This window comes from Symphalangus syndactylus, chromosome 5 (genome assembly GCF_028878055.3).
Source record: "Symphalangus syndactylus isolate Jambi chromosome 5, NHGRI_mSymSyn1-v2.1_pri, whole genome shotgun sequence".
NCBI classification, from domain to species: domain Eukaryota; kingdom Metazoa; phylum Chordata; class Mammalia; order Primates; family Hylobatidae; genus Symphalangus; species Symphalangus syndactylus.
Window position 1 is genome coordinate 29371638 of NC_072427.2, and position 27722 is coordinate 29399359.

At 36.9% G+C, this 27722-nt stretch overlaps 1 protein-coding gene across 14 annotated transcripts in view; it reads left to right on the forward strand.

Annotated features, from left to right (window-relative positions):
• SCAPER (S-phase cyclin A associated protein in the ER) overlaps positions 1-27722 on the forward strand; it is a 581035-nt gene that overhangs the window by 405781 nt on the left and 147532 nt on the right. For 11 of the 14 annotated variants that reach the window (XM_055277642.2, XM_063638678.1, XM_055277643.2 and 8 more), the window contains 2 exons: positions 2939-3037; positions 10471-10586. In XM_055277642.2, the coding sequence (XP_055133617.2) occupies positions 2939-3037; positions 10471-10586 (215 nt within the window). The remainder of the gene's footprint in view (positions 1-2938; positions 3038-10470; positions 10587-27722) is intronic. The other 3 variants (XM_055277646.2, XM_063638682.1, XM_055277648.2) reach the window with 1 other exon arrangement.

Here is a 27722-nt window from a genome sequence, read left to right on the forward strand (position 1 = left end):
GTTTTTAGCATGAAGGGTTGTTGAATTTTGTCAAAGGCCTTTTCTGCATCTATTGAGATAATCATGTGGTTTTTGTCTTTGGTTCTGTTTATATGCTGGATTACATTTATTGATTTGCATATGTTGAACCAGCCTTGCATCCCAGGGATGAAGCCCACTTGATCATGGTGGATAAGCTTTTTGATGTGCTGCTGGATTCAGTTTGCCAGTATTTTATTGAGGATTTTTGCATCATTGTTCATCAAGGATATTGGTCTGAAATTCTCTTTTACCTTCAAACTTTAAAACATTCAGGATACTTGAGATACAGGGGCAAGGAAAAAAGGAACTGCTGTGTTAAGACTCATAAGGTTCTGCTGTAAACCAGTGGGTAGACCTGGAAGTTGAAAATGGTTGGCATATAAAGAAGTTGTACAAGGAATATCATATATACAGTCTTGACTTAGGTCCTTTGTCTTTTAATTTGTGAGCATAGTAGCTCAGAAAACTGTCCACATTGACACCAGTTGTGTTCTAAAGAATTAATCAAAGGAATCATTTATTCTATGAACACCTTTTTATATCCACTCATTATAACATTTATCTCACTATATTGCATTTATCTATTTGTAAGTCTACTGCTTACTAGACTGAGTGCTGGTCCTGGCCCAGTGCCTCCAACTTGGCAGCTTTGGAGAACTTGAGGGTAAGGAAGATCAAAATAACTACCATGAGCTTTGTTGGATTGCAGTAATGAACTCTTCATACTAATCTTTGGTCATGTCATCTATCTCACAACAGCTTAAAAAGAAAGAGAAAGACCACTCAGGTCTTGTGGTCTGCTTCTGTCCTTCAGTTACTGCACCCACCCTCTCTCACTCACTCTGCTCTTTCCTTCCTTAGTCCAAATGGGTCAGAAATGGCACAGTTCAGCTCCCTCAGGGAGCGTCTTCCAAAGAGTCCAACTTCTGATTAGCATCGCAAAGGAATTGTTCCTCTGATACTGAGAAAGCTTTTCTAGCCTCTCAGCCCCACTTACTGTATCGCCTAAGCCTTCAAACTGTAGCTTATAATTTTACTCTGTTTGGCATCACCTTCCCACAGTATGTTTTTGTTCTTGTAACATCCTTGACCCCAAAACCTAGTACTATCAGTGTTAGTGCCTACAGCTGAAAAGCTGAGCATAGATATTTATGTAGATTATAGGAATATAAAGAAGCCAGCAGTTAGGAAGCTTGTAAGGGAAAAACACAGAACAAGGAGCATCATCTCATTGTGCTTGCTTCTTTTAAACTAACATTAACAGACAAGGATAGTAGAAAAGTGGAAATGATGTCTTTTAAGTGTTAGTAAAGTTTTCCGTATTGGGAAAAACAACCATAAAAATTTTCACTTCAGGACCTTCTCATCTCTATAAATTAGGCTACTGAGTTCTAAATTTATGGACTTGCCAAAACCTTCTTGTATTTTCTCTAAACAGGTCTTAAGGTGCCACAGATGCTCAGAACAAATCTAGCCTATACTGCTAATGAACACGCAAACAGTTTTCCCCATCTGCCACCTCTGTCTAAAAAGCTTTGAAGGCCTTCCTCCCTGAACACAAAGAACATAATTATTGTCTACAGAAAAGTCAAGTACAAAGGCCACTAGCCTTTGCAGGCTGCCAAAGATTAACAGCTGTCTCTTCTTTGATTGGGAGAGGTAATAACAGTTACTCCAGTTAATAATTGGATGGATTCCCTGGCTGTGTAATTCAGATTGAGACTGTCATTTTTTGCTGGCCTTTAGCTAAGTGGGGTTATTAGAATGGAGCCACTAATCCTATTAGTCAGTTGTCAGTCTCACAGTGGGTGAGAGCAGGGGAAGGCAGAGCTTTTAAGGTATTATGCCAGGTACATAAGGGAAGCCACACGTCTTATCTTTAAAGGTATGTTTTTCTCAATCAAATCAGAATTACCAAGCTTTCTATGAAAGTTTTTTCCAGTTTCATATGTCTGAATGCGGAGAATTCGAAAAGGGGTAAAAGGGAACTCACCTTTCGAGAATGAGATATTTTCAATCACTGAAAAAACTTCGCTTGATACCTGCAGTGTGTGCATCCTGTGCTTGGCCCTGGGTAGGAACACAGACATAGGAAAGTTTAGGCTTTACAGTCTACTACGTGGACACAAATAACTTTGCATAAAGTAGAAAGTGGTAAGGGCCACACAAAAAAACACAGTTAAATATACAGAGAGCTTTGATTTTAGTTGAGGGGATCTGAGTGACTTAACAGAAGAAGCAACCTTTGATCTTGGTCTTAAGGGATTGGGAGAGCATTTGAACACTGCAGGTTGGAAAGGTGGCAGTTTGAATGGAGAAGATAACTGTGGTTAAGGATTTTTAGTGTACTTGCTTTTTCTGGATGCTAAGAGGGATAGGGACAAGTATAAAATGGTGTATCTGAAGAGCATCCAGTCTTATTATTATGGTATTAAGCCATCCAGAAATGTAATCAGAGCACTGTATAAGAAGTGCCAAGTGATTGGCACAGGAAGTTAGTGTGGTATGAAAAGAGAGGAACAAGAGATGGAAAAGCTTTCTGTGTTCTTTAAGTCTACCTAGATTTGTATGAGGATTATTTTCTTTTCAGATTTGCATATGAGGTATTTAATGCTACATGCTTCGAAGGTTTTTTTCTCTCTTAGTTTTAATATTTGGTTGGTTCATCATTGAGACTGCTTGATTTTCCCTTTCTGTCCCCATGAGATGAAGAAGTCATCTCTAATATCACAGGATTGTTTCATCCATCTTTATGTATAAACTGTTAGGGAATGGGATCCAGTGAGCAGTATTTCCCCTTGTTATATTTAACATGCCTCTATGTTGTGTTAATCTATCATATCTCACAGGACATTTTTACTGTCTGAAATAAGTCCTTTCACTTGTTCATTCTTTTGTTCCATCACTTATCTATCAGGTATTTACCATTCCTGCTCTGTACCAGGACTGGGGCTGCAAAGATGAGTCAGATGCCACTCTTGAGGAGTTTGCAGACAAGAAAGAATGGGGCCATGAGGTACGGCAGAGGTGATGGATGAATAGGGCTTGATGTGGGACATGAAGAACTTAGGATGATACTGAGCAGTGTTTCTATCTGTCCATGCTCCATGGAAGAGAGTCCCAAGGTGGCTTGTTGCATGTCTGATCCAGAAGTACACATAACCAGAATCTTCCTTAGTTCCAGGTGGAGATTTGGAAGATTTTTTTTATTTCACAGTTTATTTTGCTTTTTGCTTTTTTTTTTTTTTGAAAAGCTGCAAACAATAAACTAAAACTTCAGATTCCGATAGTACATTAGTAAAAAGTTGGCTCTGAATGGCCTTTATCTTCCTGAAATTGGCTTATTTGGTCCTGTTTAATATCTGTTAGAGCTTGTGTCTTAGGTTTTTCAAGAGGTCGCATCCATGTTGTTGGCATTGCAGAAAAGTCTTTGAGGGTTTTTTGGAGGGTTTTTTTTAAGGCATGGATGTATACATTAAAATGATCTGCTTTTACTCACTCCTTTTCCCCTCCACTTCTGTAGTGCTGACCCAGTTTCCTCCCATTGTGGAGGGTCTGCAGGAACAGCAGTGGTGCTGCTTGGTTTCCCTGTGGACAGACTGATCAATCAGTGTTTCTGCTTGGCTTAACATAAGAGTATCTTTGTCAGCCTTCCTTCTCATTCAGCAACCATTGTTGAGCAATTACTGAGTGCAGTCCCCTGTGCTAAGTCTTTGGGATATGATGATGAAGTAGACATGGTCTCTGACATCAGCAAGCTCAGAGTTTAGTGCAGATACAAAGATGAAAAACTAGAGGATCATCCTTCCTGAAAAGGAACAGTTTATGCAAAAGCACAGAGGCAGGAAAAAGTAGGGGTTATATAAGGAATTTGGTTACAAGAGAGGAAGGATCCTGGCAGGGAAGGAGGCTATTGGAGAAGGATAATTCTAAGTTCCATAGATCTCATTCTGTAGACTGTGAAGAAGTTGTCCCTGGAGTGTTTTAAGCAAAGAGTGGCATAATGACATTTACTCTTCAGGGTATTTCTTCAGTGTGTAGTGGGCAGGACTACTCAAACGGAGTCCATAAGCCAGTGCCAGGCCACTGTTATGAAACATAATGAGATAAATACACAAATCAAGAGTAAATTTTGCAAGTTGACAGAGTAATTTTATGTCTTTTTCCATCTACTATTTTATTTATTTATTTTTATTTCCATAGGTTTTTGGGGAACAGGTGATATTTGGTTACATGAGTAAGTCTTTTAGTGGTGATTTGTGAGATTTTGGTGCACCCCTCTCCCCAGCAGTATACACTGAACCGAATTTGTAGTCTTTTGTCTCTCACCCTCTTCCTACCCTTTCCCCTTGAGTCCCCAGAGTTCATTGTATCATTCTTATGCCTTTGCATCCTCATAGCTTAGCTCCCACTTATTAGTGAGAACATACAATGTTTGATTTTCCATTCCTGAGTTACTTCACTTAAAATAATAGTCCCAATCCCATCCAGGTTGCTGCAAATGCCATTAATTCATTCCTTTTAATGTCTGAGTAGTATTACACACACACACACACACACACACACACACACACACCGTTTCTTTATCTACTTGTTGATTGATGGGCATTTGGGTTGGTTCCACATTTTTGCAATCACGAATTGTGCTGCTATAAACATGCGTAAGCAAGTATCTTTTTTGTATAATGACTTCTTTTTCTCTGGGTAGATGCCCAGTAGTGGAATTGCTGGATCAAATGGTACTTCTACTTTTAGTTCTTTAAGGAATCTCCACACTGTTTTCCTAGTTTACATTCCCGCCAGCAATGTAGAAGTGTTCCCTTTTCACTGCATCCACACCAACATCTATTTTTTTTAATAGCCATTCTTGCTGGGGTAAGGTGGTATCACATTGTGGTTTTGATTTGCATTTCCCTGATGATTAGTGATGTTGAACATTTTTTCGTATGTTTGTTGGCCATTTGTATATGTTCTTTTGAGAATTGTCTATTCATGTCCTCAGCCTATGTTTTGATGGGATTGTTTGTTTGTTGTTGTTGTTTGCTAATTTTTCTTGCTAATTTGAGTTCCTTGTAGTTTCTAGATATTAGTCCTTTGTTGGACGTATAGATTGTGAAGATTTTCTCCCACTCTGTGAGTTGTCTGTTTATTCTGCTGACTGTTCCTTTTGCTATGCAAAAGCTCTTTAGTTTAATTAAATTCCAGCTATTTATCTTTGTTTTTATTGCATTTGCTTTTGGGTTCTTGGTCATGAAATTCTTGCCTAAGCCAATGTCTAGAATGGTTTTTCCGATATTATCTTCTAGAATTTTTATAGTTTCAGGTCTTAGATTTAAGTCCTTGATCCATCTTGAGTTGATTTTTGTATAAGGTGAGAGATGAGGATCCAGTTTCATTCTCCTACATGTGGCTTGCCAATTATCCCAGCACCATTTGTTGAATATGGTGTCCTTTACCCACTTTATGTTTTTTGTTTGCTTTGTTGAAGACCAGTTGGCTGTTAAGTATTTGGGTTTATTTCTGGGTTCTCTGTTCTGTTCCATTGGTCTATGTGCCCATTTTTATACCAGTACCATGCTGTTTTGGTGACTGTGGCCTTATAGTATAGTTTGAAATCAGGTAATGTGATGCCTCCAGATTTGTTCTTTTTGTTTAGTCTTGCTTGGGCTATGCAGGCTCTTTTTTGGTTCCATATGAATTTTAGGATGGTTTTTTCTAGTTCTGTGAAGAATGATGGTAGCATTTTGATGGGAATTGCATTGAATTTTTAGAGTGCCTTTGGCAATGTGGTTATTTTCACACTATTTTAAAATGTGGCCTTCTACTTAGTACATTTTTTCCCATTTGTTCAGTACTTCATCTGTATTGTATTTCACAAAGTGTCAGTCTACAATGGAGTAAAAATTTTAAAAACAAAAAATTGGCTTTTATTCGATAGAGTTTGGGAAGCAGTGCTCTAGCAAATGGGCTGGTTAGGGTAAGCTTGGACCCAAAGATACTAATTAGGAGGTTGCTATAATACCTCAAACAAGATACCATGAGAACCTAAGTAGACATGGTCCTGATATGGTAATCAACAGTAGGCATGGATAGAAGAGGCAAGAAGTGTAACAGAAGTAGAATTTTCAGAATTTGGAGGCTGAATCAGTGTGAAAGCTGAAGAAGAGGAGATAATCTAAAGGAGCAAATGTTCTTTTGAGAATCTACTAAAAATTGGACCCTTGCCTTATGCATTACTATCAGCTTCTCCATCCCTGTTTCACAGAGATGTTTCGTTTATTTTTTAATATGGTTATGATTTTTAATGTTTTAAAATATTTTATCTGGAATCCTTATTTGTTTTACATACAAGAAAGGAGGTGTATATATGTGTTTACATCCGCATCTTGACTCTCTACCATTTTCCCTACACTCGAGATGTTTCCATAGTTCGCTGGAAACTATGGTAGGATAGCCAGTCCCTACCAAATTAAATCTAGAAAATATTTATACATACTAGATGATCTAATTTATATGAAAATCTATGGTAGACAACCCTAACTTATGGTACTATGAAACAAATCAGTTGTTGCTTCAGGGAGGAAGGATTGACCATAGAAGGAGCATGAGGGAACTTTCTGGGGTGATAGAAATGGATGTGTCTTGATAAGCATTTGTCAAGTTTGATTGAACAGTATATTTAAGATCTGAGCCTTTCACCCAATTATAAAATATACCTGAATTAAATTTTTAAAATCATGAGCAGCCAATTAACATAAGATGTTCAGCCTCCCTGGTCATCAGGAAACAGCAAATAAAAACCTCAAAAAAATGCCAGTACACACCCATTACAATGACTAAAGTTAAAAAGAGTGGTAAAACCAATTTTGAGTGAGAATGTGGAATAACTGAAATTAACACTATATCACAAATATTGTTTGAAATATTTTAGAGAGCTGTTTGGCCATAGCTAGTAAAACTGAACCTATGCATACTCTGTGACCCAGCAGTTCTACTCCTAGATATGCCCAATATAGCTGCATATCACATGTGCCAAATACATGTGCACAAATGTTTAAAGGAGCGTTGTCCAAAGTGTCAAAGTAGAAACAAGCTAAATGTCAATCAGCAGTGAAACATTTAAATAAGTGGATATAGAATAATATCCAGAAAATATACAGCAAAGAAAATGAATGAAATACTGCTACAGGCAGCAACATGAATGAATTTAGAAATAAACAATCAACCAAAAAAAGCTAGACACAGTTGGGTAAAGTGTGATATAGATATGAAAAGAAGGCAAAATGAATTCATGAGTTTAAAAGTCAGGATAACCTTTACATTTTGAGACAAGGAAGAGATAGTGAATAAGATGGGCACAAGGGATACCAAGGCATGCTATAAAGCTTTGTATTTTAATTTTGGAGTTGTTACACAATGTGTTCAATTTGTTTTAACGCATCCAGCTGTACAGTTATGATTAATGCACTTTTCTTTGTGTATATTATATGATAATACAGAGCTTATTATTCTAAATATATTGACATCCTAGCATAAACAGAGGGAGTAACAACAGCATTACAGTATTAAGTAAATTACTAAGTACCTGGATTTTGCAGGATTTGATTGTTAGTTTTATTGCAAATAAATATTTTTCCATTAATAACAAAATTATTAATTTTAATCTTAAATGTATGAGTCTTGTCTCGCTTTCACAATGAACTTCTTATAGTCACAAAATGTATTTTATTGTGCACAAAGAGCAATTGAATGATTAAGATAAGCATTTGATTACACTGCTAAACTCTGGACATGTACTAGAGACAATAATTGATACATCATTAATGCTCAGAACACCAGGAGAATCAGGCAAATATGTTTGACAGAGCTTATGTATACTAATATCTCCTCCCCACTCCCTTTTCAAAAAAACCTCAGTATTTCAACGTTTCAAGGCTGTGGAATGCTATTAGAAGAAATATAAGGTGGTGATGTAATAGAGGGGTTGTATTAGTTTGCTTGGGGCTGCCATAACAAAGTGCCACAGACTGGGTTGGTTAAAACAACAGAAATTGATTTTCCCTCAGTTATAGATGCTGGAAGTCCAAGATCAAGGTGTCAACAGGTTTGGTTTCTCCTGACACCTCTCTCCTTGGCTCATGGATGGCCACCTTTTGCTGTGTCCTCATGTGGCTTCTTGACTGTGTAGGTGTAACCCCGGTGTCTCTTTCGCCTCTTGTAAGAACATCAGTCGTATTGGACCAGAGCCTCCTCTAACGGCCTCACTTTTAACTTAGTTATCACTTTAAAGATCTTCTCTTCAAATACAGTTACATTCTGAAATACTGGGGGTTGGGACCTCCACATATGAATTTTGAGGAGGGCACAATTCAAGTCACAATAGGTTTCTATCTTATTTTTTACATATATGCTGCATTGCTTCTGCCTATGCTTAAAAACATATGGTGTAGCATAGAATTACTCTTCTCTTCCCCATGCCAAAGAAATGCAAATAACTTGGAAATGTTATTTCCCGCAAGAATTATGTACAGATCATAAATTGCATAGAAATAATCATAGGTTTAGTTCTAAAATTGTTACTTAATGTTCTCCCAAAATAGCAGAAATGGTATTTTTTAAAAAGGATACAGCTAAAATGATTAGATATTAGATTATCTTTTATTGCTGAAGACAAATATTCTAGTAGAGGGAATCTTTGTGGAAGTCTATATTGTTAGGTGGTAATTAAGATTACAATGTGATAAAGATGTGATTTTTAAGTAAGTATTGCTAAAAATGTGTATATAATTTTTTTCCTTTGCCTGGAGTGCTTCTTCTCTTCCCACTTTCTTTTACTTGTCTTAAAACTTCAATTTTCTCAGAGAAGCCTATCCTGACCCTTTCTCCATTATATAGTTGATTCCCCCATTATTCTCATAGAGAACCTTTTATCTTTCAAGGTACTTATAATTAAAATCACCTTATTTATAACTATCCGATTAGTGTTGGTCCTAGCCACTCATTTTTTTTCTAATTTTTAATTTTCGTGGGTACATAGTTTATATATGTATTTATGGTATACATGAGATATTTTGATATAGGCATACAATGCTTAATAATCACATCAGAATAAATGGGGTATCCATCACCTAAAGCATTCATTTTTTGTGTTACAAACAATCCAACTATATTCTTTTAGTTATTTGTAAATGAACAATTAAATTATTATTGATTATATTTACCCTGTTGGGCTATCAAGTACTAGGTCTTATTCTTTCTATTGTTTCGTACCCATTAACTACCCTCACTTCCTTTCCCACTACCCCGTCCCCCCCACTACCCTTCTCAGTCTCTGATACCCATCCTTCCATTCTCTGTCTCCATGAGTTCAATTGTTTTAATGTTTAGCTCCCACAAATAAATGAACACATGTGAAGTTTGTCTTACTTCACCTGGCTCATTTCACTTAACATAAGGACCTCCACTTCCATCTATGTTGTTGCAAATAACAGGATCTCATTCCTTTTTATGGCTGAATAGTACTCCATTCTGTGTATGTACTACGTTTTCTTTATCCACTCATCTCCTGATGACACTTAGGTTGCTTCCAGTTCTTGGCTATATTGTGAATAGTGCTGTAGTAAATATGGGAGAGCAGATATCTCTTAGATATATGGATCTCCTTTCTTTGGGGCCTACACCTACCAGTGGAATTGCTGGGTCATATGGCAGCTCTGTTTTTAGTTTTTTGAAAAATCTCCAAACTGTTCTCCATAGTGGTTGTACTAGTTTACATTCCCACCAACAGTGTATGAGAGTTCCCTTTTCTCCACATCCTCACCAGCATTTGTTGTTACCTGTCTTTGGATAAAAGCCATTTTAACTGGGGTGAGATGATATCTCATTGTAGTTTTGATTTGCATTTTTCTAATGATCAGTGATGTTGAGCACCTTTTCTTATGCCTGTTTGCCATTTGTATGTCTTCTCTTGAGAAATATCTATTCAGATTTTTTGCCCATTTTAAAATTGGATTATTAGGTTTTTTCCTACAGAGTTGTTTGAGCTCTGATATATTCTGGTTGTTAATCCCTTGTCAGATAGATAGTTTGTAAATATTTTCTCCCATTCTGTGGGTTTTCTCTTTGCTTGGTGGATTGTTTCCTTTGCTGTGCAGAAGCTTTTTAACTTGATGTGATCCCAGTTGTTCATTTTTGCTTTGGTTGCCTGTGCTTGCCATCTACCAATTTTAAGCTTCATGGAGGACAGCAACCATGTATTTTATGCTCACTCCTTGTGACCTATATTTCCTAGTACTGAAACAATTAGCAGTGAGTAGCATTCAACAAATATTTATAAAATAATATTTGTAGAATAGTTGAACCATCAGCATGTTTCAGACTACAGATATCATTTGGTTATAGTTTAATGCCTGGGAAATTGGGCTAACTTCTGTTTGTATTTCTGTCTAGAATGTGGCAGATCAGATTGCATTTCAAGCTTCTGGTGGATTAACAGCCCTTGAACACATCCTTCAAGTAGTAGTCCCAGCCACAAATGTGAACACAGTTTTAAGAATTCCTCCTAAGTAAGTATAGTTTCTTAATCTATTTTTTATGTTTCATTTGTGAGTCATTTCTGCCCTATGGTTTCCATATGGAGAACCACAAGAAAATTGTATGCGTATTCAGGGTTGAATACCAAAACCTTACACTCCCCATTAGGGAGAAAAACAGAGGTGCTCAACGTCACTTACAAAACTCAAATTGAGCCTTAAAAGCCTTATAAAGGAAATCTCTTTGGTCTGTGATGTGCTCTAATCTGAAATCAAGAAGAATTGATGAACTCTTGAGCAATTCTAACTGCTTCCAAAAATTGAACACAAATAAATAATAGTAACAGAAAGCTAACTTATTGTGTTACATGTTAAAAGAGGTGAGTAAGTACATTAACAAAAGTCTGAGCTGTGAAATTTCAAGAAGTTCCTACCATACAGGAAGAGCAGTCAGAGGCGAAGAGTGCCATAGTCTAGCGTCCCAGCCAAATTGCTGGGAACTGAATTGCACGTTGGTCTTTAACGGTGAATTGCTTTCCTGTTCTCTTAAGTCCCCCTTTAGTCCCTGGCCACCTGGGGTATAGCAGCAATGTTATTTCAGAAGTATTGTGTTCCTGGGTTGTAACGTCTGCAGTTTCTGGGTATTTTGTGGAGACTCTTATTTACAGAGTTTAAATAAGAGGTTTTAATAAAAGTTCATTTAGGCAGGGCTAAATGGCTCACATCTATAATCCCAGCACTTTGGGAGGTCAAGGCAGGAGGATCACTTGAAGCCAGAAGTTCGAGACTAGCCTGGGCAATGTGGCGAGACCCCGTCTCTACAAAACATTAACAAATTTAGCCAGGCATAGTGGCACACACTTATAGTCCCAGCTACTCATGAGGCTAAGAGAGGAAGGATCACTTGAGCCCAGGAGGTCAAGGCTGCTGTGAACCATGATTGCATCACCACATTCTAGTCTGGGCAACAGAGCAAGACCCTGTCTCAAAAAGAAAAAAAAAAGTAAATGCTTCATTTGTCCATTGGATACAACAGGAAAAAAAATTCCAAGAGTATGTTATCTCTTTTTTCTGAGAGGCATTTGTATTAAAAAGAAATAGCATTGGCTTTGGAGTAGGACAAACCTGGGTTCTAGTTTTACCTCTGCCAGGCTACTAGCTAAGAAAATTTGAGTGAGTGCCTTAATTTCATTGCATCTGTTTCCTTATTTGGAAAAATAAATGTAATCATATTCACCTCGTGGTGCTACTATGGGACCAGTTGAAATAACATATATATATGAGACCTCTTTGTAAACTGTTAAGTGTTCATTATAATGTATATTTGTATATTATAATGTAAAGTTACATTATAAATGTTAAGTGAGAATTTAGATAGTGCTAGCTACCTGACATGAGATATTTCTAAGTACAAGCTTTTGACATTAAAGATAATTTGGATTCCTTTCCTCTATTCACAAAGATGAATGAAGAATGGTATAGGTATTCTTTAAGTCAGGAAATGTTTCTATGGAGCAGAAAGCTCCCCATCAGGCAGGTTGTAGCGTGCATAGTGGTGTTTATAGCCCAGAAGGGTTGCTGTTCCTTATCAAAATGGACTTTATTCACAGGGTGGTGCTGGGCAGGTTATCTTCATTCACTGTGTGTTAATTGGCAGGGAGGAAGGTAGAAAGGAAGAAAGGAGTGAAATATAATACATATTGGAAATAAGGAAATGGTATTGATTCTTTGGGAGAGTGCTTTGATAACTGTTAATAATTTGTATTGTTCATCTTAAATTCACCTGGAGGTTTTTTGTTTTGTTTTTGTTTTGTTTTGTTTTGTTTTCTGGTAGGCTTCAACGTGCATGACACTAAGCTCTCTGATTGGTAACCTAGAATAAATGCCTATTTCCCAAAAGCTGCTAATGTCATTGTGACAGAGTATGTTGTTCTGGTGCTTATCTCTGCCTCTTGTTTAGGAAATGGAAGAGGCGTCCACAGTTCCTATAAAGACCTAAGCAAGAATTAGCACACTCCCTTTGCAAAGGAGCTGTGGAATCTTGAGAGTCCAGACCAGTGCCCTCCAGCTGGTCAGCACTAGCTGACCCACAGGGTCAGGATTAAGAGCTTGTTCCGTCATCTCACTTTAGGCCAATAGATCTTGTGTTTTCTTTTCTTTTCTTTTCTTTTCTTTGTAATTATACTTTAAGTTCTAGCGTACATGTGCACAACGTGCAGGTTTGTTACATATATATACATGTGCCATGTTGGTGTGCTGCACCCATTAACTCATCATTTACATTAGGTATATCCCCTAATGCTATCCCTCCCCCACCTCCCACCCCACGACAAGCCCCAGTGTGTGATGTTCCCCACCCTGTGTCCAAGTGTTCTCATTGTTCAATTCCCACCTATGAGTGAGAACATGTGGTGTTTGGTTTTCTATCTTTGCAATAGTTTGCTCAGAATGATGGTTTCCAGCTTCATCCATGTCACTACAAAGGACATGAACTCATCCTTTTTTATGGCTGCATAGTATTCCGCAGTGTGTATGTGCCACATTTTTCTTAATCCAGTCTATCATTGATGGACATTTGGGTTGGTTCCAAGAGACAGTGTGGCAATTCCTCAAGGATCTAGAACTAGAAATACCATTTGACCCAGCCATCCCATTACTGGTTTTATACCCAAAGGATTATAAATCATGCTGCTATAAAGACACATACACACATATGTTTATTGCGGCACTATTCACAATAGATTTGTGTTTTCAACTAAGTGCTACTTATTGAGGGAGTCTAGCACCCAGAGCTGTGGGCATCCAGCATTGACTCTAAGATTCTTCTATCCTGAACACAGTCTCAATATCATAACCCTACTTTCTAAACCAGCTTCAATTTTCAGGGCTAAAGGATTAAAGCCATGAGAGTGTTACGCTGTTTACTCAGAGAACAGCAAGAGGAATTTTGTAACCACTTCAGATTTAAATGTAGAATAAGAGCATACTGGTGGACATGAGTCAGTGGCTTACTTCAAAAAATACTCTTTCTCATTTTCCTTCCAATTGCTCTCCTGCACAAATCCCTGCCCAGGCCTTGGGCTTTCCATAGTCCCTGCGTACTTCCTTTGTTCTCAGCCTGTCCAGAATCTTTCCATCCCCAGCGATTTCCCACCCTTCAGCTCCATGAACCTTTTGCCACCTTAGCCCTTGCTGTTTCCTGCCTCCTGTGGCATTTCATGGCTTTTACCTAAAGAGGCTAGTTTAGAATATCCTGTTTAATTTTTCTCAGTGATAAATAGCAGAGGATTTGATAAGTTTAAGCCACTGTCTCATAACAGTTACCCTGTTGAAACCTAGAGTCCTATGGCCATAAACCTTATGTGTCACTGCTTCTGAAGCCCTGACTCTTTGTTAGTGGATAAACCAGCTTCCTGTCCTCTTTTCTTACCATCCTGTTCATATCTCTTTTTACTTCACATAGTACCTCAGTAGTTGCATGTCTTTTTTGTCCTATAATTATTGCTAAGCAACTTCGTGTGAATGAATATTTGCTTCCAGAAGCTTTTTTTTTTACGTGAAATTGAGAATTATACCTACTTCTGGAAATGTAACTGTTTGAAACCTTTCTGAGTCTGCAGTAGGTTGTTTTGCTCTTATCAGAACCAGGGAAAGGCCATAAAACTGCTTTAATTATTTTCAAGTTATCTTTGAAAGGGCTTAGGTCAGGATGTGTTATTACAAAATCAATCATTTAAACAAATGTGCTCCAATAAAATTGTTTTCAGTGCCAAGAAAGATCACCCTGAAACGAGGCAGTTTGTATCTCCTTTGGGGTAGACTAATGTTATTCTGCCTACAAACTTTTTTTTTTTTTTTAGATAGGGTTTTACTCTGTCACCCAGGCTGGAGTGCAGTGGTGCTGTCTCGGCTCACTGCAACTTCCGCCTCCTGGGTTCAAGTAATTCTCGTGCCTCAGCCTTCCAAGTAACTGGGATTACAAGCACACGCCACCATGCCCGGCTCATTTTTTTGTATTTTTAGTAGAGACAGGGTTTCACCATGTTAGCCAGGATGGTCTCAAACTCCTAACCTCAAATGATCCTCCCACCTCGGCCTCCCCAACCTACAAACTTCTAATTGCAGAAAACAAGTACAGACAAATGAATAACATATTCTAGCCTTTTTAAAACTTTAGACTAATAATAGTGGTTCATCATAGCTTTTTAATATTTGAAAATAAATAGGAGTTTTCACTTTCTTTGAGCATAAAGAATGGCCCATGTTATGTAAATAAGAAGATGAATCTGCTATGACTAGAAGCAGCCGTACCAAAACTTTGTGTTGCCTTTTTATAGTATATGTACTTAGTAGCAATGGTAATTAAAGTGAGAGGTGGCACTAAACTGGCCCTCCACATCACCAAGCCCTTTCCAGGCAGCAGTAGATGTTCATAATTCACAAGGCAACCAGCAAACCTCTTGGGCCACCAAAAAGAGTCTTCCCCAGGTTGTCTTTTACTTACTTAAGATTCATAATTTCTGATAGTTACACAAGGACCAGGGGCCAAATAGTAAACTCTGAGCTACTTTAGGTTGTTCTTTTGGGGAACTAACCAGGTGCCTATTTCTTCTCTGTCAGCCATGCTTATCTCTTCATCGTCCTTGTGGACACAGTTTTTCATATAGAAGTACATTCATCAACACAAAGCAAAGCAGACAGCATGGTATAGTGAAAAATGTGTAGGCTGTAGAGTCAGATCCAGGCTTAACTCTGCTTTTTACTAATTAGCTATATGACCTTGGGCCAAACTACTTGTTATAACAGAGCCTCAATTAAATTGTAAGACTAATACCTACCTTATAGAGCTGTTATGAGGATTAAAAGTGCATGTGTTTAAGTCCTGCACAGAGAAAGCACTTAGTTATTTTCATTGTTTTTTGTTGTAGTTATTGTTTCGACTCCATATTATACTGCCTAATTACTGCACTTTAAATCCCTAAGTCTTTGTCACTTTGGCTTCTGAGAAGCCGTAATCTATTAATTTTATTGGGCATTTCTGTTTTTCACCCTAAATTCAAACTTCATCTTGGTAAATTTTAGCCCAGTCTGTCAAGATCCTGATGTGACCACTTATTCAGTTTCATTTTCCTTAACTTTGTGTCGGCCCTAAAGTTGATCTGTAGAGCATTTGTGTCTTCATCTTATCACTGAAAAAAATATCAAACGGGTTAGAGAATAGTTCGGCTTAGCACTTTATTATGTGCTGCATTGCCAAGTACTCCGTCTGCTGTACTATCATCTCCCCAAGTAGATTGTAAGTCCTTAGGATCACGAGACATAGTAAATACATTATTTGTAAATCATAGGACATCATAGTCAATATTGTGTGACTATATGAATGAATTCTTTCTCCAACAGATGAAAGCAAAGCAGTAAAAGGGCATACGGCATCAAATACTGGACTCTATAGACTTACAATTTGATCTCATTTTTGCCAAATATGGCCCTTCTGATTTTGGCATTTGATTTCCATATAGAGCTGTCAGGTATATTACATTTATTTAACAATCAGAGCATTTGGCATGTTTTCACCATTATCACACTATATAAATGAAGAAACCAAAGGTTTTAAAGACTGAATGATTTACCCTCCATCATCAGTTTAGCTGAGCGAGGTCTGAGCATCCTATTCTTCTTATTCTCTTTTAGATGGATTTTAGGCAATGGCTTTTTTAGTCTGTCTTTAAACTTCCATGAGTTTTTGAATGTCATGTATCTGTGACTGTTGCTTACTCAAAAGGCCAAAGAGTATGCTAGAACTGTGTTCTTAAGGTCATTGTCCTTATCACAGTTTTAGAATAAGAGCACATCAGTAGGTATAAGATTGCCCCATTTTAAACTAATAGGAAAAATAATTCTTTTTGTAAGGTATGCCTAGTTATTCATATCAAATAGATCAGTAAAGTTGCTTTTTATTTCTTAACAGTATATGCATTTATCTGCCTATAGTAAATCCATCCTACTCAGGCCAAGCAATACTCATCAAATATAATTTAAAAAAAATTAGAATGATGTGAAATGGAGCTTTGTTCACTAGGAAGATCATTTCCAACAACATATCACAAATTTATTCTCCAAAGTAAAACTTGTGACTTTACTTGGGCAATATGCATTTACCTGATCCTTTGATTTGGTAAGGAGATACAAACTAACAATTATTGTGTGCTTGGTGCCAAGCACTGTGCTAGATGCTCTGCACATATTACCTTGTTTATTCCTCACAATCACCAGCAACCATGTATGTGGCTCACTGCCAGATGAAGGTTCGAAGCAGTCACATTGGGGTATGACTACAACCTGACAGAGCTATGATAACCCCTTTAAAAGCGTGTTTATTCTTTTCAATTAGCAGAAAGAATGTTCAGAGAGAACATTAGCAGAGAGAATGTTCAGAATTGCTCTCCCATGACTTATTGGGGTTTTTGTCCCCAAAGCCTTCTGTTTCCCTCTGTGTTGTGTAGAGGCTGATGCAATTCCTCTTATAATAGAAAAGAGATATTTCACTATGCTCCAGAAGCAGGTAAATAATCTAGGGCTTCCAGTCCTTAATCCCAGGAAACTATTTTCTAGCATTTTCCTTCTTTGGATCACTTGTGGGCATGGGAATGGGATTGCCATACCTAGGAACCATTTGAAATAGACCCTGTCCTCAGGGAACTTACAGTCATGGAAAATGAGACATATTAAACACTAAATACTATTAGTAGTAGCCTACTGTGTTACCTTTGTGGAACAGCCACCCTGGTGGTATAACAGAAGACTCTTCATTAAAGGAATGTTTTGTTATCTACGCCAATATCTGTCAACTTAGTTTCCTGAGATGCCAGGCCTCATGTGCTTACTTCCTTTTTTTTTTTTTTTTTTTGTGACGGAGTCTCGCTCTGTCACCAGGCTGGAGTGCAGTGGCACGATGTCGGCTCACTGCAACCTCCGTTTCCCAGGTTCAAGCAGTTCTCCTGCCTCAGCCTCCCGAGTAGCTGGGATTACAGGCACATGCCACCACACGCAGCTCATTTTTCTATTTTTAGTAGAGATGGGGTTTCACCATGTTGTTCAGGCTGGTCTCGATCTCGTGACTTCATGATCTACCCGCCTTGGCCTCCCAAAGTGATGGGATTACAGGCATGAGCCACCGTGCCCGGCCATGTGCTTGCTTCTTATTCCAGTCTCTTGACTCATTTGACTGTTCTCTTTGGGACTCATCTACTATTAAGTCTTTGCCTTTGTGTCTTCAGTTTGCAACACAATCCAGACTCTCACAGTTTTTACTATGAGTTTCCTTCCTTGTTACCTTTTCTTCTTTCTTGTTGGCTTGCCATAATCACCTTCTCCCTTCCTATTTGTTGTGTCCTTCTTTTTTTCAGTGTTTTATGAATACTACTTGTTCTAGGCATTACATCCATGCCTCGTCAGCTATGTTTTATGCCATCCATGTGGTGCCCCCCTCAATGGCCATAGCTGACTAAACTCTAAAGAGAGGACATATGACTCAAGAGCAATCAATCTACAGACCAGCCAGCAAGATAGGATTTATAAATCTAATACAAAAAGTTGAACTGGCTCAGTCAAGTTTCTTTCTCGGGAATTTGCAGTTGGGAAGTTGCAGAACTTCAAGTCATTTTTTTTTCTTGGGTATTTGAATTGGAATAATCATGTAGATTCACTTCTGGGATGGCCATTACAGGGCTATGTGCATTCCAAGTTTTGCAGGACTAAGGAAGGCTGTTTTGGGAAAAAAAAAAAGAGGAGACCAAAACTGCTTCATGGGACAGAAGGGTGTTGGAAATGAAAGCAGTCTAGTCCACAGAGCTAGCATTGTTCCAGCTCTCTTGAGGTATGGTTGTTCATTTTCTCGTGGACTTATGTGAAAGTTCCCAATAGCCTTACAATAAATGGCTCTTTTTACTTAAAATATTTTGAGTAAATTTTTGTTCCTTCCAACCAAATGAACCTGATACTTTCAAATACAAATATTAAAGATTATTTTAACACTAGATTGGCTTGAAAATATTTGACTTTGCTATAGAGCCTTCCTTGTGACCTCATAGTTGTTTTTCAAAATTCTTCACATCAAGGAAGAATGAATAAATGCCCACCGTTTAAAGTAGGAATGAAGAGAGAAAGTATATTCTATAAGCTCTCTAGGGTACATTTCTTTATGAACATTAAATGCTATTACTACAAGCTGGGACTGACTGAACTTTCCTTTTTTCTGTCAACCTCAGTTTGGATAATTCTATATAGAAAATGACATTCATTAAACTTACTGTCCCCAGGTCCTAAGGTAAACAAACACACTTAAAAGGAACATACCTACAGTGAAGAGCTTATCTTCAGAATCAAAGAAAAGAAAATATATTATGTATAGTTCTGCTCATATGCTTTATAACTCTCAAATGTTACTTTCTAGGGAGACTTAGTGTCCCAGACTGGTTATCTCATCATTAACTTTATAATGAGCACTTAATTTGAAACCCAAGAGCATTGTCTTATATTTACAAACAACTGAAAAGTGTATTTCTTCAGACCCTACTCTCTCAGACTTGATCATAATGGGCTATAGTCCAGCTTTTTAATAAAAAAAAAAAAAAATTAAGGTTGTTAATGAGAAACTTAAACATTTCACCAATGATTTTCCTGAAATTAGAAGCCAGTTGCCTATTATGAAAGTGAGGTTAAGGTGTTCAGAAGGCATGCGATTATAAGAGCATACCCACATAGACCTCTTTTTTTCCTTCCCTCTCTCCCTTCCGCCCTTCAACCTTTCATCTCTCTCTCATTCTCTGTGTGTGTGTGTCTCTCTCTCTCTCTCTTTTGCTTTCTTTCTCTTTCTCCCTCGCAAATCCTGGTAGCATAATACAGCTCAGAACTTTAATCCTACAGCTACAAGATAAAGCTTTACTATATTATGCCTTTAATATTTATATTTAACAGTGCAGTTTCAACTGCTAAGAGGAAAAAACACAGCATTTGAAAAATATAAATGATCTTTTCTTAGTTAAGTCATTTTACTGTGCTGAACAGAATGAAGAAAATCATTGGTTTATATCATTTCAAAGCTACTTTGGAGTTGCAGTTTGTTCCTCTCTGGAAAATCAAGAAGTATCTCCATATTATTCATCTACCCCAAACCCCAAAGAATGACATAGTCAAGTACCAGATGCACATTTTCAGAGCATTGCATCGTCTCTTTTTTTTTTTTTTTTGAGACCGAGTCTTGCTCTGTTGCCCAGGCTGGAGAGCAGTGGCACAATCTTGGCTCGCTGCAACCTCCGCCTCCTGGGTTCAAGCGATTCTTCTGCCTCAGCCTCCCGAGTAGCTGGGATTACAGGCACATGCCACCACACCCAGCTAATTTTTGTATTTTTAGTAGAGACAGGGTCTCACCAGGTTGGCCAGGCTGGTTTCGAACTCCTAACCTCAGGTGATCCACCTGCCTCGTCCTCCCAAAGTGCTGGGATTACAGGCATGAGCCACTGTGCCTGGTCTGCATCATCTCTTATTCCTCTTTCCCTCACCAGTAGGAAATGCAAAACTTCATTCCGGATTGGGTTGTTGTTTTACCAGTGTCAATACTACTATTAGAGAGTGAACGTATTAAGAAAAACTTGCACTGGTAGGTGTTGGGTTCATTTTTTCTGATAAAAGCCACAGTGTTGAGATTTTTTTTTTAATGTAACCCATGTATGCCATGGTAAGGCATTTGATTTCCATGTAGAGCTGTCAGGCGTATTACATTTATTTAACAATCAGAATATTTGGCATGTTTTCACCATTATCACACTATATAAATGAAGAAACTAAAGGTTTTAAAGACTGAATGATTTACCCTCCATCATCAGTTTAGCTGAGCTATGTTTGAGCATCCTATTCTGGTCTTCCTTCTGTACCTTATTGCCTGCATGCTATCATCAGAGAGAAATATTATCAGTCTGCCAGTATTTGTTGAATTTCTTCTGTGATGAGTTTTGTCTTCAAAGAGCTTACATCATAGTTGAGAAGAGATATTCTCAACTATATTGATAAGATAGAATATCTTATCAATCAATAAGATATTCTATACTACACAACAAAACAATTAAATTATTTAAGGGTAAGCAAAAAGTGCTATTTGGTTCGAAGTTTGCATCAGTGAGCGTTCTTGGTTGGATCTCTTACAAAGTTAGTGTTTGCAGGCTGATGATAGCTGTACTTTTCTTCCTGATTTATGAACATAAAACTTTCACTATTTTAATAAAAGTAAAATATCATTTCATTGATAGAAAAAATACTGTTATTCCTGTGAGTTGCTGGAGGATTGAGATATTGTTTAGTTGATTGGTTTTGGATTTTTGGCTTGGGTGTTTTTGTACTGGTTTACTGATGTGGGTATAGGAAATTATCTGTGGAATCATTTTTCCCACCTAGCAGACTAGGGACCAAAGAGGAACTGACCTAACAGAAATTGAGAAAGGTGAACCAAAAGCCACATGTATCTGTTTGTATGTGTGAGGCGAAATGTTCATGTAAGATCCAGCAACGCAGTCTAAAAATGAAATACAACATTTCTGTGTACTATAAACACTCTTTAAGGCTCAGATCAGCTGGCAAATGTGGAGTGAACTTATAGAATTTACTTCTTATAAGTAACAGATGAAGACATAGAATTGGAACCTATGTGTCACCTCCTGTGTCTACTACAGTAAGCACTAATAAAAGAGTATTAGCCAGTTAGGGTAAAATTTATACTACACTCCATTGTTAATAAACAATTACTTATTTCTAGTCAGGATGATTTTAATATAATTTTAAATATCTATTTTTAGATAAAAATTTACTAAAACTGAATAATTATCCCCAATAGACAATAAAAGTAAAAAATTATTTTGCAAGCTAATTAGCAATAGTGATTGATAAATACTATTCTCCATTTGACATATTGAGGCATTTTGTTTATGTCTCAAAAGGCTTTATAGAGATGGTTACAGTTGACAGCTGTTGTACCACTAATAAGATTAAAGAAATTAGTTGTGTCAACTTTAATCTGCTATTTAACACTGCAAACCACCTGGGGTCTCCTCCAGAGGCAACATGTTTAATTGTGAGTTTAAAATTACATAACCAGATCTTACTTAAGAACATATCTACAGACTTACTAATCATAGTCGTCTTGTTATTAACAAATGCATGTTAACAGTAAAAATAATGCTCTAGCACTAGAGTTTAAAATTAATGAACTAATTTGATGCTCACTCTACTTTTTTAAATGTATTATTGTAATCTTTGAAACATAACACTTTCTCAGTCAGAGGCTAATTTGAGGAAATACAGAAGGTCTAATTAGGTTGGTGTTTAAAATATGTATGATTTCCTTTCTAAAGTTAGAATGTCTCTGTGGAATAATTAAATTGCCTATTCTATTAGGACCAAATTCACCAATTAAGTAAAAACCCTTGAAATAACACATCTAGTTGAAGATTATGTACTCCTTATTCTGAAGCAACATTATAATTAGGAAAATAGTTTAATTTTAACATTAATTAATTTATTGTTATTAAAATGTTATATTTTATGATATGAAGTGCAGAGAAATAATCATTTGTGGTTGTTATATTGACTTGATGCAAACTCAAGTTTAAGATGCATATAATTTATATCCCCACAGTGAAGATTCATTGTCAGAAAGTATTATTAGCACCCCTTGAAGACCCCCCTCTGGAGCTGGTTTGCTATTGCAGCATGGTGGTTCTCCCTACTATCCCCACCCACTCTAAGTGTTCTGGCCTCAGAAAGAATGAGCCGCAAGACAGGGAAGGCAATGTAGGTAGTGTAGGTTTACGCTAGTCCTCACAGTGCCAGCAGGAGAAATTTTCCCCCTTCATCCACAACTCATACTCTGATCCAAATATCCATCCCATTGTCTTCTGGGGAAAAAAAAAAAAACCACTCTCAGATTGTGTTACAAGTCTAACTTCTCTGGTCACGAAAATGTCAAAACTAAACAATCTCTTTAAAGAGATTTTAAATCTTTCTCTACATTTTAAAATTTTCTGTCCCCAGGTTTTTTGCTGATAGGACATTTTCTTATTATCAGTCCCCAAGCTTCTTGCTGAGAGGACATTTTCTTATTAACCAAGACTTATTCATCTAATTGCGCTAATTTAATATCTTCTAGTTTTATCACTGAAACAATAACATTAAAAATATTTCCATATATGCAAGTCCACATGTAGGACTTCTTACAAATACATTTTTCATGTCAAATACTATTTTTCTCTATTTCTGTTTAATATATTTTATTCTGATGACTACTATACATTTAAAATATGTTTGGTACAACAGACCCAATGAGCATAACTAAAATGAGACTCCATTGGAAAAACCTTCACCCTTGCCACAATAAATAAACTTATAAACATAATTAAATAGCAATTTTTTTCTGTTTATAAGCACTCCATGTTGTTTTATAATTTAAAATTCATTGTTTTAATAATATGTATTTACTAGTAATTCTACTTTCTGTGGAGATGAACTAGGACATATGCCTGATACTGTCATTTGTGCTTGTAAATGAGATCTGGTTTTGCTCATTTTAAAATTTTAAAGATCATAAGCCTTCCACATGTTTTCTAAGCTAAGAAGTATGATTTCTTTACTTTGGGGAGAGGAAGAGAGTATTATATTCATTAATTCCATCAATCAGGGTATATTTTTATGTTGCTGCTGTAGATACATCACAGAATAAAACAGTTAATAAATGTGCACAAGATTTGAATAGACACATCACCAAATAAGATACAAAGATGCCAAGTAAGCACATGAAGAGATTCTCAACATCATTAAGAAATACACACTAAAACTACAGTGAGATACTTCAACATGTCAATTAGAATTGCTTAAAAAACAAAACAAGCCAGTCACAGTGGCTAACGCCTGTAATTCCAGCACTTTGGGAGGCCGAGACAGGCAGATAACTTGAGGCCAAGAGTTCAAGACCAGCCTGGCCAACATAGTGAAACCCCGTCTCTACTAAAAATATAAAAATTAGCCGGGCGTGGTGGCAAATGCCTGTAATCCCACCTACTCTGGTGGCTGAGGCACGAGAATCGCTTGAACCCAGGAGGCAGGGGTTGCAGTGAGCTTAGGTCACACCACTGCACTCCAGCCTGGGCAACAGAACAAGATTGTCTCAAAAACAAAAAGCAAAAAACAAGAAAACAAAACCAGTAATACCAAGTGCTGGAGAGCATACACAGAGAAGTTGGAACTACGTATACTACTTGTGGGAATGCAAAATGAGACAGCCACTTTGGAAACAGTAACTATCTCAAAAAGATAAACATATACTTAGTGTATGATCCAGCAGTCCCACTCCTGGGTAGTTACCTCAAAGGAATAAAAATACATGTTCTCACATATATTTTTTGTGTATGTATTTATATCATTTATAAATATAAATGAATGTTTATGGATGTTTTATGCATCATCACCCAAAACTGTTGAATGAATAAACAAACTGTGGTACATCTATGCAGTGACATACTATTCAGCAATAAATGTAACAGCAATCTTGAGAATGAAAAACAAAGCTGGAGTCATAACAGTTCCTGATTTCAAAATATGCAAAGATACAGTAATTGAAACAGTATTGTACTGACATAAAGATAGGCATATAGAGCAATGGAGCAGAACAGAGAGTCCAAAAATCTGTGTATATACCATCAACTGATCTTTTTTTTTTTTTAGCTAGAAATTATTCTTTGTTGATTAAGTCACTAGAAAATTTCAGCACAATATTTAACATCTTAATGACCACCAAGGCCTGGGCTCTAGGGCCCTCTCTGCCTCTTCTAGTCCTTAACTGGGTTTAAAGGGAGAGACATCATTAACAGAGACCAAGTCAGATGGAGTCAACTGATCTTTGATAAGATTGTCAAGAATACACAACACAGAAAGGATAATCTTCAACAAATGGTGTTGAGAAAACTGGATATTCACAGGCAAAAGAATGAAACTGGACCCTTACCTTATACCGTAACACAAGAATCAACTGAAAATGGATTGAAGACTCAAACATAAGACCTGAAATTCTAAAATTAATGAAAGACGACTTAGGGGAAAACCGTTATAATATTGATCTTGACAGTGAATTCATGGATATTACACCAAACACAGACCACAAAAGCAAAAACAAACAAATGGGACCACATTAAAATAAAAAGCTTTGGCACATCAAAGGAAACAATAGAATGAAAAGGCAACCTACAGAATGGGAAAATATTTGCAAACCATATCAGAGAAGGGGTTAAGTTCAAAATATGTAAGAAATTCTTACAACTCAACAAAAATATTAACAACTTAATTAAAAAATGTACAAAGGACTTAAATAGATCTACTATGTCTTTACATGTCCAAAGAAGACATACAAATGGCCAAAAGATATATGAAAAGATGCTAAACGTCCCTAACTGTCAGAGGAATGCAATTCGAAACCACAACGAAATAGCACCTCACACCCATTAGGATGGTAGTTAACAAAACACAACAAGTGTTGACAAGAATGTGGAGAAATTGGAACCCTTGTACACTCTTCGTTGGAATCCAAAATGGTGCAGCCATTATGGAAAACAGTATAGTGATTAAAAACTAAAAATAGAACTACTGTATGACCCAGCATTCTCACTTCTGGGTATTTATCCAAAAGAATTAAAATCACAATCTCAAAGAGATATTACCACTTCTGTATTTATTACAGCACTACTGACAATTGTGAGGAGGGGGAAACAACTTGAATGTCCATTGACATTGAGATGAGTAGACAAAGAAAATGTATACACATACAATGGAATATTACTTAGCCTTAAAGGAGAAGGAACTCCTGCAATATGTGACATAATAGTTGAACCATGAAGACATTATGTTGAGTGAAAAAAGCCAGTCACACAAGGACAAATACTCCATGATTTTGTTTATATGAGGTATCTAAAATATTTAAATTCACAGAAGCAGAGAGCAGAACTATGGTTGCCAGGAGCAGGGGAGAGGGGAAAATAGGGAGTTGCTAATCAACAGGCATAAAGTTTCAGTAATGAAAGATGAATAAATGCTAGAGATGTATTTTACAACACTGTGCCTAAAGTTAACAATATTGTATTATACACTTAAAAATATGCTGTGGGTAGATCTCATATTAAGTGTTTTTACCACAATAAGATAAATATAAAATTTTAAAAAGAGGGACAGACTACTGATGTATGCAACAACATAGATGAATCTCAAATGTATTGTGCTAAGTGAAAAAAGCCAGACTTAACGGCTACATGTGGCACAATTCCATGTATATGACATTCTAAAAAAGGCAAAACTACAGGAATAGAAAACAAGGGTTGGGAGAGGAGTTGACTAGAAAGAAGACAGCAAGGGGAATTTAGGGAGGTGATAGATCTACTATATCTTTATTGTGGTGGTTTCACAACTGAGTGCATTTGTTCAAACTCTTTAAGAAAAGGGTTAATGTTAATTGTGTATAAATTGTACTTAAATTTTTGAAATTACATAGCAAAAGAGCAAAAATAGTATTAAGTTGGTGCAAAAGCAATTGCGGTTTTTTTCTGTTACTTTTAATGGCAAAACCACAATTACTTTTGCACCAACCTCATGCATGATTTATAAGGGAAAGAAAATTAGTGTAATATCAGATTTTTTAATAGCAATGCTTTATTTTACAAGAAAATTGAATAACATTTTTAATACTCTCAAAAAGAATATATGTGCCAAGAACTTCATATCCAACAAAACTGATCCTTTCTTATAAAAGGCAAGATGGCTGAGCGCAGTGGCTCACGCCTGTAATCCTAGCACTTTGGGAGGCCGAGACAGGTGGATCACCTGAGGTCGGGAGTTCAAGACCAGCCTGGCCAATATGGCAAAACCCTGTCTCTACTAAAAGTACAAAAATTAGCTGGGTGTGGTCATGCGCACTTGTAGTCTCAGCTACTTGGGCTGAGGCAGGAGAGTCGCTTGAACCCAGGGGGCAGAGGTTGCAGTGAACCAAGATCCCACCACTTCACTCCAGCCTGGGCAAAAGAGCAAGACTCCGTCTCAAAAAAAAAAAAAAAAAAAAAAAAGGCAAAATGTACTGTTACCAGGATGCAACATGCAAGAATTGAGGGAATATTGGTCCCACAAGCCCTTCCTAAGAAACTTACTAGAGAACAAGCTTCAGACAAGCAAATGACTACAGATACATTGACATAAGTACTTGTAGTGAGCATAAAGTATGTAGTTATTTATAGTTCTAAAACTAAAGAAGATTGAAGGAGAGAGTATAGTATGAAATGGCATGTTCTGACCATGTTACTAGTATAATGACAAAAAAATTAGTGGAAACTTTCTAATAGACCAATTTATATTCCTTTGAGTGTATATCCAATAGTGGGACTGCTGGGTTGAATGTTATGTCTGTCTTTGGGTAATGACATATGCCAAAACATTTCCAGCAGTTTTCAGTAATCACTATTGGTAGCGGTACTGTTAATATTGTCATTATGAAACTGTTATGTATTGTAATATAACATAAAGCAAATTATAGATATTCTGTATAATTGTAGGTATTCAAATTTTATCATCCTCTGTGCCCTTGAGCACCAGGATTCTCCATGTGAAAGAAAAGAGAGAGAGCTGTTATATAAAAGATATTAAAGAAAAAAATCCCTTAGTCTAGAATTTGAATTTGAAATATTATTACAAATTCAGAAGGTATTTTATCTTGGGCTGTATTTTATCTTGAGCTGTTATATAAAACATATTAAAGAAAAAATCCCTTAGTCTAGAATTTGAGTTTGAAATATTATTACAAATTCAGAAGGTATTTTATCTTGGGGGTGGGAGAGTGGGAATGGGGAGAGGTTCCTAGATCTATTCATTCTAAAGGTCTAGAAACAGTGACCACCCCAGTAGTATTGAGAATCCGTAGGGCCAGGTTATAGGTTTGAAGTATCATTTCCCATCAAATTAAATCAGTGGCTGATTCCAAGTATGCAGCAGGAAATGACTCTCAAACCTCTTGTTATCCCAACTAGAGCAAAGTTCTCAAAGACAAGTAGAGTTAAGTCAAAGGGTCAAGATACCAAGGGCCTAAGACGGAAC